Source organism: Propithecus coquereli, unplaced genomic scaffold, assembly GCF_000956105.1.
Source record: "Propithecus coquereli isolate 6110/MARCELLA unplaced genomic scaffold, Pcoq_1.0 Scaffold63, whole genome shotgun sequence".
Classification (NCBI taxonomy): Eukaryota; Metazoa; Chordata; class Mammalia; order Primates; family Indriidae; genus Propithecus; species Propithecus coquereli.
In genome coordinates, this window is record NW_012152285.1 from 7,411,710 (window position 1) to 7,424,265 (window position 12,556).

General features: G+C 37.8%; 1 protein-coding gene across 2 annotated transcripts in view; it reads right to left on the minus strand.

Moving 5' to 3' along the window:
• CPEB3 (cytoplasmic polyadenylation element binding protein 3) overlaps positions 1-12,556 on the minus strand; it is a 190,155-nt gene that overhangs the window by 90,693 nt on the left and 86,906 nt on the right. For both annotated transcript variants that reach the window (XM_012659719.1, XM_012659718.1), the window contains one exon: positions 10,735-10,791. In XM_012659719.1, the coding sequence (XP_012515173.1) occupies positions 10,735-10,791 (57 nt within the window). The remainder of the gene's footprint in view (positions 1-10,734; positions 10,792-12,556) is intronic.

The window sequence follows — 12,556 nt, forward strand, 5'->3', positions numbered from 1 at the left end:
AAAAAAAAAGTGAATGATCATCTGAGCCTTCAATGAGTTATCATTTTTTGCTGGTGTAGGGTTTTGTCTCGATGTTGATGGCTGTTAACTTATTAGGGTGATGGTTGCTGAAGGTTGGAGTGGCTGTGGAAACCTCTTAAAATGAGACGACAATGAAGTTTGCCACATTGACTGACTCTTCCTTTCATGAAAGATTTCTCTGTGCCATGTGATGCTGTTTGACAGCATTTTACCCACAAGACTTCTTTCAAAATTAGAGTCCATTCTCTCAAACCCTGCAGCTGTTTTAGCAACTAAGCTTATGTAACAGTCTAAATCCTTTGTTGTCATTTCAACAATGTTCTCACCATCTTTACCAGGAGTAGATTCCACCTCAGGAAACTACTTTCTGTAGTCCATTGTCCATTTCCATCCACTATTATTCTTCACATCTTGTCCAAAACGTAAGTTCAAGGCTTCACTATATCACTTTGCAGCGTCCACATACACCTAGTGTTAAGTTACTTTCTAAACTACATTTACCATATTGCCTTGAAGGAAAAGAAGGAATGCAAGGGAAATCACAGCACATTCCCTATACTACTTGGCTCCTTCATCCTCAGATAAAGACAGACGTACTTCCAATTCTGGTCCTTTCCATCCACACCTCACCCACCCTCCACAAGCAGGTTTCATCCCAGACCAATGACATTACAGTCTCTGAGTGGGGTCCAGGCGTGAGTATTTTCTGTTTTGGTTCCCATTTTGATTATATAGCTGGGATTGAGAATTACTGCTAACCCAAAAGGAAGGAGGAGGGAAGAGGATAGAATAGGGAAGGAAGAAAGACTAACATTTGCTTGGTGGGTACTTCTCCAAATATGGTGATAGGAACACTACACACTTAACCTTGTAATTTGTAAAGAGGGGTTAAAGTGTCCATTTAAAGTAAAAAACAGGTAACTTGTCCCAAGGTCACCTCGCAAGTAAGTGATGGATTCAGGATTTAAACTCAGAACTGTCTGCCTCCCCACCCCAAAGTTCATTATTTCTACCATACTAGGCTGAAAAAAAAAAATACAAAACCACAAACTTTAGTCAGATCACAAAGGTATATGTGTGTGGAGAGTAACAGAAGGCAAAGTTTTGCCTACTTAAGTTTACCTAGGGACCCTTTGCACTTCCTACGTTCAAGTCTCAAACTCCCCTTCTGCAGGTACTAGAGGCCTGCATGAAAGTGTGGTTAAAATTCCTGCTGCTAACAAGAGGGACTAGGCTCTAAAAGTAAAACTGATCACTTTTGGAAGTACACTGATTCCCCACTATCAATAAAATTTTATTTATTTAATTGTTATAAAAGAATTAAATGAAACTTGAGTGATCTTTTTGGGAAAAGTAAAAGCATAAAAATCACACTGGTTGGCAGAATAATCTGTGTGCCTAAGCTTTATATGGCTATTTGCTGGCTGTTTGACACCAGCAAGTTGCTTTACCTTTTTTAGAAAATGAAAATACTGCCATGTTTGAAACAGGGTTGCAGTAAAAATGAAATGAAGAAACATCATTCTCAAATTTTCTTCCAAAGTATCACAACGGCAGAGGAAAATGAACCATGGAGCATCCTTAAAACTTACAGAAATCTAGAAAGCCCTGTAAAGTCTCCAGCTTTATCTTAAAAACTGCATTTTAGTTTCACACACTAGTCCATCATTTGGCCCTGTTTCATTTAGATAAGAGAATAATCCTGGGGCAAAATTGGTGCTCAAGAAAAGTGGGTTTTGACCATGTCCTGGCAAACTGTAGTAAGCACTACAAAAGTACAGAGGTCTGTGAAAGCAGTTTGTAAATGGTTAATTGCTAGATTTATACATCTTATTACCATCTTTCACGAGGAACAGCTGAAGCAAATCCTGTAGGAAAGAATTAAGGTGCATTGGATATTCTCTAAGACTGTTACACAGTGCTTTTTACAGTCTCACTGAGATATCTTTCCCTCCCTTCTTTTGGTCTCCCATACTGAGTGCCTACTCAATGGGCCAGGCATCACATCTGAAGCCAGGGACGAGCTGTGAATAAAGGCTGGTCTCTTGAAACACACGTATTAAAGAGAAACACCAACATTAGATAAGTGTAGTGAGTGCTATAAATGGGAAGTCCAGTTTCTACTGTCTACACAAGTGCAAATGACCAAAACAGGGAAGTCCAGAGGGAAAAGTAAGTAACTTATCAGTTTCCTGCATCTTTATTATTGGGTTGGAACCCCCTAATATTATCACTTTAGATATATTCACAAACAAGGAACTTACATGGAATAAAGTTAGTCAAGAATATTTCAGACTTCACTTATTTACAATGTTCAATATCAGGCCATACAGACCAGGTTTACTACTCTATTTTTCAGGAAATTAAAATGTATTAAGCATTCAGAGCTTAATAGTCAGTATTATTTAAATTAAAAACAAGGTTACAAGCAGTAACAGAAAAACTGTTTTCCCAAAGACAATGAATTTGTGTGCTTCTGTTAGAGTAGTTCAAAAATAATACAACCACTCTTAACAATTTTAAGTATTTAAAGCAAAAGTACCACCCTCAACTTGCAGGCAGGAGGTTCTGCTCCTGGCCCCATCACATCACCCTGGCCAATTCATATAGCCTCTTGAACCTCAGCTTTCTCATCTGTAGAATGACAAGGTCAGAACAAAACAACAATCTCTTAGGTCTGTCACCACATCCACGTGTACAACATCCATGTATAATGATTTGAAACCAGTACTTTAAGTCACAGAATATTACATATCCCTCCAACTACCATTTTTCACTTTTAAATTAGCCATCATTTACAACGTATTCATATCATAACTGTATACTAGTTTTACTTCTAATTCTATTCAGATAGAAACGGAAGCACTAGCCTACTCTGGTGACTCACACCTATAATCCTAGTACTTTGGGAGGCTAAAGTCGGAGGATCATTTGAGGCCAGGAGTTCAAGACCAGCCTGGGCAACATAGCAAGACTCCTATCTCTACAAAAATATTTAAAAATAAGCCGGGCATGGTGGTACACGCCTTTAGTTCTGGCTACTCAAGAGGCTGAGGTGAGAGGATTGCTTGAGCTTAGGAGTTTGAGGTTCCTGTGAGCTATGATGATGCCACTGTACTCTAGCCTGAGCAATAGAGTGAGGCCTTGTCTCAAAAAATTAAAACAAACAAACAAAAAAACCAGAAACACTGAATCTTGCCTTCAGAAAGTTCAAAATTCTCAAAGAAAATATCTTTAATCTAAGAATCTGAAAATAATTCTTTCACTACCTTAGTGCATCGCTAAGAAATTATTTAGTTATATCTACTCACAGGGCATAAAGAACAAAGGTGTTCTTCAAATTCTGGAAAATTCCATTTGGAATTCTAGCAAAGCTGGCACTATTTCCATTCTGGCATCATGTGCTTAGCTCCCTCTCTGCCACTTCCTCTTAGCTGAACTTCTCCCCAAGGAGTTCACTCCCGGCAGAGCATGAAAGGGAGGGGGAAGAGGAGGCCCTGCAGCCACACAGAAGTCTTTACCAACACCAAGTGTTTCACACCAATACCCTTTCACATTTCCTCTTTTGATTGAATAAATGCACTGGCAGCCCTCAGTTCAAACAGAAATATAAGCAAAACCCTCCAAATATCTTCAAGGCATTATTAAGAGGGAAAACATGAAGACGGCATAACCTAAAGTTCCAAGTTTCCTGATGCGTGAGCTGTGTATAAGCTGTTTAACAATCAGCAACCTTGTCTTTTTGGTTTAAGATACCAAAATTTTAAATCTTCAACTGTCCAGGTTTTATTCTAGGATCCTTCAATTTATCATTGCTATATACTTTGATCAGGAAGAGTGAGGATAAATAATCACCTCTTCCTGTCAAAGGGAAAGTGGCACTTCAGATTTCTTAATCTCTTATAACTTGGTTGAAATAGACTCTAAATACAACCTGAATGATCTCACAAAAGGAATAGTAAAAAAACTTTTAAATAATATTGAACCTCTGTTTCATGACAAAGATACTATCTAAAAAAAAAACAAAAAAAACAGTCACTCATTGGCAGTATCTTCTCTGGGTAAGATTTTGCCCCCACTTCCCAAATGTGGCAGTAGTAATACCTGATTTTTACAAGTGCCTTACTTCAACTGAATCTCACAAAAATAAGTAGGTAGTCAGAGTATAATAACTGCCTACTTGTAGGTTTTTAAACTGAGGTTTAGGCTGGGCGTGGTGGCTCACGCCTGTAATCCTAGTACTCTAGGAGGCTTGAGCTCAGGAGTTCAAGACCAGCCTGAGCAAGAGAGACCCCATCTCTACTGAAAACAGAAAAAATTAACCGGGCATGGTGGTGCGTGCCTGTAGTCCCAGCTACTTGGGAGGCTGAGGCAGGAGGATCCCTTGAGCCATGAGTTTGAGGTTCTAGTGAGCTACGATGATGCCACTGCACTCTACCCAGGGTTACAGAGTGAGACTCTGTCTCAAAAAAAAAAGGTAAATTGAACCTCACTTCCCCCACTTTAAAAAATAAAAAAATAAAATAAACTGAGATTTAAGGAGATTCAGAAACTTGCTTCACCAGAAGCTATCCTTATCACATGACTCTTCCAAGATCTAAGCCCTCACTTTTGTCCTCTGAAAAAAGACAATATCACATTCCCTTCTTGAAGCTGTTGTATTATATGTCACTATAAATTAGTTTACATTCTCTAGAATTTTATATTAATGGAAATTTCTAATATGTACTTTTTGTCTAGCTTTTTAACTTAGCATAATTGTGAAAGAGTCACTTACGTTGTTGCATGTATTAACAGTTCATTCCTTTTTATTGCTGAGTAGTATTCCACTGCATGGATGTATCACAATTTGTTAATCCATTCTCCACTTGAGAGACATTTGATTATTTACAGTTTTGAGCTATTATATATAATGCCGCTTTGAATATTCACATACATGTCTTTATACAGACACATGTTTTCATTTTTTCTCATGGGTAGATTCCTAGGAGAACTACTGCATCATATGGTAGGTACATGTTTAACTTTTTAAGAAACTGACAAATTATTTTCCAAAGTGGCTGTGCGACAGTACAGGGACAGGACTTGGGCCTCCCTTCTGACCAAGGAAAGCAACATGGGGCAGCATGACCCAGTCTAATTAACTATAGAAGAGAAAAAAACAAATGACCTAGCCACTGGAATTCAGCCCATACCCATATATAGAGGGGGCCAAATCGTCTGTTTCTTAGTCTGGCGAGGTGGCTCACTCCTACAATCCTAGCACTCTGAGACGCCGGGGCAGGAGGACTGCCTGAGCAAGAGTGAGACCCTGTCTCAAAAAACAAACAAACAAAAAACCACAAATTGTTTCTTGAGTAATGTCTTCCAGGATCACTGAAGCAAGATGCTGATAAAGAAGCTGGCTGTGAAGAAACCAGACCTATCTGGATCTAACTACCTCAAGCCAGAAAAGACCCCATCCTGACCTTACCCTGACCTTCCCCTCACTGTAATCTCATTTTAATGTCAAAAATCACCCCCAGGAGTGGAGATTTAAGAGGGTAATGATATAGGTGATACAGGAAGAAGCATGACTGCCATGACCACCAAGTACACAACTGCCAACAGAAACCCACCTCTACATGTGAGGACTTCAAAGCTGACACCTACTTCTCTCTTTATAACCCCAGAAAAGTTCCCCAGCCCTTTGTTCAGGGAGCCAGTCTTGGTTGCCCCCTTAACCAGCACTGCTTCCCTTTTTGTTCAAACAAGAAGCCCCAGTAAAGCCTTGCCTGCCTAAATCTTTCTGGTCTCATGCCAATTTCCATTGACTCAGGAACCAAGAACTGGAGGTCCAATATCAGCTGTACCATTTTACATTCCAAACAGCAGTGTAAGGCAATTTTTAAAGTGACAACAGCACAAGATATATAACAATTGAGAAAGAGCTGTAGGCCCCAAAGAAGGTGCATGTTCCAAAGTCAAGTGATAGGTAGTATCTTATTCAGAAAAAAAGATTCACATAAAAACAGATGGGACTGTACCCCAATAAACTATTCTAGCCTGTGAGATGACTTATAGTATGCTGCCTTAAAGTCCATCAGGAAACACCTATCTAAATAGAACCAGTATAAGATAAACTTTTATTTTGGAAACTAACAAGCAAAGAAAGGAAGATTTTAAAAAGGCAACAATAAAGCTGATGCAAGCAATCACAACAGCAGCTCACATTAGCATTATCTACAAGTCAGGCTCTATGCTAAGCTTTACAAGATTTATATACAGCCACATTAGCGTTCATCAGCTGCATTTTACAGGGGAAGAAATCAGAGGTAAACAGGAGTTAAGAATGTGGCGCATACAGTTTGTAAAGGACGGAAATCATATCTGCCTGTCTCTAGACAGTGCTTTTACACCTATGCTAACTGATTGCTGCATCTTCAGGTTTTACAGACCTTCCAGCCTGCTTGGAAGATACCTTCCCTGCAGCTGAATGATACTATCCCTCAGCCACACTGCTGCCTGTGTTTTCAATTTGGTACTCATCAAGAAACTGGCATTTATCTGTTTTCCCAAGCTCATTTTCTACTTGGAAAAAGAGGAGTTGAGCAGTCAAATGGAATAAAGTGGATACACTTGGCAGTGATATTTCAGAGTAAATTGAGACCACCAAGCATTCTGGTTTTGAACACTAATTTGACCATAGATTTGGTTTACTTGACCCATCAATGGAGGCTCCAATATCCTTTTCTAAGGATCAACATGATGGAGAAAAAATCACCAAGTCAAGCATTAATCCTGTACAAGCTCACAACTGCTAAACCTACTCTACATTTAGAATGTAAAAAACAAACCCAAAACAAAAACACTTTACGATTAGTGTTAGAAAAATCTGGCTGGCAAAAAATAAGTATGTGAGGTGATAGATAGATTCATTAGCTTAATTAATCATTTCATCATGTGAACATACATAAAAACATCACATTGTACCCCATAAATATATACAATTATTACCTGTCAATTAAAAATAAAATTTAAGAAAAATTTTTTAAAAAAGAAAAATCTAGCTAATAGAATTACTACCACCATATGTAGCTAGAAACACTCTCACTAGACTGCCGGAAAGCAGTAATAAAATAAAATACATTACCAGTGTTTTTGCTTTAAAAGTAAAGATGATGATGCATAGTGAGCAGAATTATTTAAAAGTCAAGAAAAATATGTTACCTGTTTAAGTGTAAAGGGCACATTGTTTCAGAACTTTATTTTGGAAACACTGTACAAGTGGCAGGTCTTACTCGTGAATTAGAGTTTCTTCCACCCTACCTCCTTTTCTATATTCTACAATACTTGAGGACCTAATATTTTTGGGAGATGCCAAAACTTCAATCAAAACTTAGAGGTGTCTCTTAGGTTCCTCCCCAAAAGTTGGCCTACTAATTCTTACTAGATTCATTCTTTTGAAAGGAAAAATCAGCAGATACTTTGGCTTTACACAAACCTCACCAGTCTTTCCACACCCTCAATGTCTATTAGGTTTACTGGTTAACTCCTGTTTGTTTCCTGTAGTTGGTATTCTATCCCCCTCTTCCAAGCCATTTTCTGTCTTCTAAATGACATCGGCAGGGGTGATTCTCAGAGGAAAGTATAACTGGAAGGCATACACTAGGAACACCAAAAAAAAAAAAAAAAAAAAAAAGGGAAATTGGCCCATTCAAAGTTGGGAAGAAATACTGAGAAGTGAGAATGCTTACCATGACACCTGTCTTTCCCATCAAGTTAGGAGAGCTGAGAACATAGTAACTTCAGGAGAGAATCAGGTTTTGGTGAGGTCAAAGAAGTAGGAGAAGGATGGAAAATTTTTTTCAAAGATACAGCGAATGGCAGCTTTCTGTAGAGAGTTAGGAAGCATGGATTTTGCATAGCAAAAAACGGTAAGAAAGAAGGAACTACAACTGACTCATGTTTCTTTTTTTAAGAAAAATTACTATCTAATTCACTTTAATTTTCTTAGCCAGTCCCTCCTCTTCTGAAAATACAGGTGAACTTTAACCTAGTCCATTCCAATAATTACAAATTCTGAATAAAGTTTCAGTGATTTGTTACTGCATCTGAATTATTCCTATATGAAGACTGAGGGAAAGGAAGGGCAGACCAGTCACAGGACAATAACTGTTGAGCCAACACATTGTAGGCATAAAAAGGAAGACAAAAAATACGAAGGTATATTTGTGCGTGTACTACACATATAAGTCGCCAGATGGATTAGGCTCAGCTACACAAAAGGGAAAAAAAGGTTCATCCTAGCAAATGTGTCAAAGCCTGCAGGTCCCACAAGTACCTATCAAAGAGGATATCTGTGTTCTGATCACCTCAAATTAGAGTCAACTTTGAAAGAAAACTGATGGTAAGTAACGTAAACATCAAACTCTGGTTGTCTGTATGATTTATTTTGAGGAGTCAATAGGGTTCGTCAACCTTGGGTAGCACCCACACAGCCACTTGAAGATTGATGTACTCTGATAATCTGCCATCATGTTGCAAACTACATATAACTCATCAACACATCATATAGATCAGCAAAATGACCCTTTTGGTACTTTTAAAAATATTACAGAAATCAGAGAATCTTCATGCTGAAAGCAATCATTAAGATTACCTAATCAGTCCCCTTGTCTCACAGATAAAGAAACTGAGGCTAAAAAGGGTATTTAAGCAACATGCACAAAGTGGAAAGAACATAAGGATAGCTCTTATTTGAAAGCAGAGAATTAAATCAAAGAGAATCAAAACTTTTTTAAAAGAAAAATATCTTATAAGCTTCATTTTTGCACAGAAAATCACAAATTATATCTCCTCCCTCTTGCAGTGAGGATTCACGTTGTGTCAAATTAGGTCTTCTCAGATACACACTCGTTTCTTCAAGCAGACACACTACCACACCATTTTGTTCTTTTATCTTCGACTTGAAATCCCATCATTTAACTGAAGTCTTTTCACAATTAATTATTGCTGAAGATCAGCAAGTTAAGCATGTTTATTTTATCTTTATTCAGACAGAGTCTCGCTCTGATTGCCTGGGTTAAAGTGCAGTGTGTAATCACAGCTCACAGCAACCTCCAACTCCTGGGCTCAAGTGATCCTCCTGCTCCAGCCTCCCAAGAAGGTGGGACTACAGGCATGTGCCACCATGTTTGGCTAATTCTTTTATTATTTGTAAGGACAGGGTCTCGCTGTTGCCCAGGCTGGTCTTGACCTCCTGGGCTCAAGCGATCCTTCTGCCTTGGCCTCCCAATGTACTAGGATTACAAGCGTGAGCCACCTAGCCCAGCCACGCATGCTTATTAATTCCCATCCCACTAAAAAAATAATCAGAGTTAGCATAATCTAAATGTATAGTGACTCTTCTTTTGGAAATTAGAGGTAGACACTTTGAAATTTTTATTGTCTCCAAGACCATCAAAGGAGGAGATACCAGCTATCTGGAAAAAAACATGCATGAGTGGCTTAGCATCATCAAGCACTGCCAGTGATTCTCAGCAGTGCTCTTTGGTAAATAGGAACCAAGGAAATATGGACTATATATTTTAGAGATGACCTAAAATCTGTCCTAAGGCACTCCAATGGCATTTTAACATACTTACTCAAGAGAGGGAAAGGAATATAAATATTGTACACAACCCTAGATTTACCCAGCATGTCTCCTACGTGTATCAAGAGTTAGTTTGTATTATCTGGCAGTATGAGGGGACAATCTGCTAGAGGAGAAAATTAAATCTTGAGAGACTCAATAGGTCTTTCTGAAAAGAGACAATTTCCATTTAGAGACTGTTATTCTGCAAAGCTATTTGATCCATAGACACTAGGAGGGAGAGTTGATACCAGCCAGATATTTCTTCCAGTGTTAATTAATACAATGACTTTCTGGTTAATAAGCTTCAGATGCTTAAAAACTTGATCCAACAATTATAGTGACAAAACTGTTTCTAACCTGCAAAGCTGTTGACACCCATATCATGCAAATTCCACTAATGGGAGACCCCTGGATGTCCGGCTTGAAACACCTGTTAGCTATCGACCACAATGAGAAAATTCTGAGTTATGTATAAATAAGCTGATTCATTCATTACATTCTCTATCCCATTCCACCTCTCCCTTCACTTCCCTCCTTTTTTCCCCCATCCCAACAGTATAGAGCAGGGGCTGGCAAAAATTTTCTATAAAGGGCCAGATAGCAAATAGTTTAGACTTTTTGGGCTCTGCCTTTGTAGCAAAAAAGTAGCCTTAGACAATCCATAAATGAATGGGTGTGGCTATGTTCCAATAAAACTTCATTTACAAAAACAGTTGGTAGGCCAGATGTAGCCTGCAGAGCTGGGTCACCCCACCACTCACCTCCTGCTGTACGGCCTGGTTCCTAACAGGCCACAGACTAGGGGTTGGGGACTGCAGACATATAGGACTCGTTAATACACAGATTTCTGGGCTCCATCCTTAAAGCTTCTGATTTAGTAGGCCTACAGTGGTGCCTGAGATTTTGCATTTTTAATAAGTTCCAAGTGACACTGATGCTGCTGGTCCAGGGACCACACTTTGAGAAGCACTCGTATAGAATAACAGACTTTACTGAGTTCAGTGGAAGAATGAAATGTAATGAACAATTAAGACAGTAGAAACCATATGCTGCAAACTTGACTGCTAATTTTATAGAATATTTCATATGAAACTTACTGTTAAGTGCCATAATATTATCTGTTCCTGGATGATGGAAATTTATTCCCATGCGTCCTAAAAAAAATAAAATGAATTTATTCTAAGCACAAAAAATGCTTAATGTAATCATTTCAAATATATCTTAAAATATGAACATTACAAAAAGCTAGAACAGATTAATCTATAACAATGCTATCAAAGGCCAAAGCAGTTATAATAGTATTTAAATCAAGTCATAAAACATACACATGAAAAGTCTTAAAACAAAGCCAAAGTCTCAACAACAAATAAATAAAACAAAACAAAAAAGAAGCTCCCATTATAATAGTCTGAAATCATTTAACACATCTCCCACATTCCAATTTAAACATGCCAACTCCCTGGATTAAGCATTTTATTTAAACAACCATTCATACTGCCCCTTCAAATTCAAGCAGCAAAAAAATAAATTCAAATAAGTATATAAACTTGAAGCTTAGAGGGAATAAGAAGATAGAGGTTTCATAGTGGCTCAAAAATGCAACATAATTATCAGAAAGAAGATGGTAAAATTTGTATAACACACATAGTAGAAAAAAATGACTGCCCTAAAAATCTAGGGTTCTTGTGGCTGCCCCTACCACTAACTAGTTACATGACCTTGGGCATAATGCTCACCTCCAGATCTCCATCCTTAAGTCTATATAACAGGAGTTGCAAATTTCTGCCCACACTGGCTGGCTTCCTGTTTCATATGCCTCTGAGCTAAGAATCATTTTTACATTTTTAAAGGGTTGTAAACAAAACGAAACCAAAAATAAAACAAAGACTAATATGCAACAGAGACCCTGTGGCCTGTAAAGCCTAAAACATTTACTCTCTAGTCCTTCACAAAATTTGCCAACCCCTGGTCTGTAGGATGACAAGTCAGAATCAGATGCTTCAACTACTGGCCTCTAGGGTAAGAGTGGAAGATGCAGACATTTGGTATGTTTTTTCATTAATTATTTGGGATAAGAGGTGGATGTAGCAAAAGAAAAATTATACAGAGAGAATCTTATATGAAAAAAAAAGTGTACTTAGCTTTCCTAACCAATTCTTCAGCAAAATAGTTTTTGAAAACAATGCTTTTGTATAAAGCTAGTATCTATGAACTTCGCTCTGCAAAGTTTTCATGCCCAAATATATCAAGGGTTAATCATGAAATTCTCAGAAAAAAATCTGATTTTATTTCACTTCCATTGTTTAAATGTCAACATTTATTGTCGACCTTTCAGATTTACTAGAAGCTATTTTGAGGTGAGAATGACACAGAGAAAGCTGGAGATAAGGTAAAAGTGATTGACTTTTACAACAAATATAGTTTTATATATAATTGCAAAACGGTCAGTCATCATTTGGTATTAAAGTGCTATGGGGGACTTCAGGCAAACAGCATCATCAAGCTCTTTAGGCCCAAAAGAAAAGCATCATAGGGACAAAACAGAGCATTTGCCTCAAATAAAAAGGGAGAATCATGAATTCCCGGAAAAATCAAGTTCTTGCCTACACAAGGTCATCCTAATTTCTTAAAGACCCTCAGGTCACAATAATTTGTGAAAGGTCATTTCATATTAAGAGGTAGGGAAAAAACAAAACCCTCAAAAGTGCAATGTCACTTGTATTAGGGTGTATGTATTTAAGAATAGGAAAATCATCAACAATTGATGAATTCTGGTAAAACTGTTCTAATGTTATCATGAAGCATTATAGGGCTTTCAATAAAAATTTCTAGTTTTGTTTCAAACCTCCTTATTAGGGGAAAGATATTGCATCTCTCTCTAGTTTTATGGAGACTATTTTGTTAGCATTTATAATATAG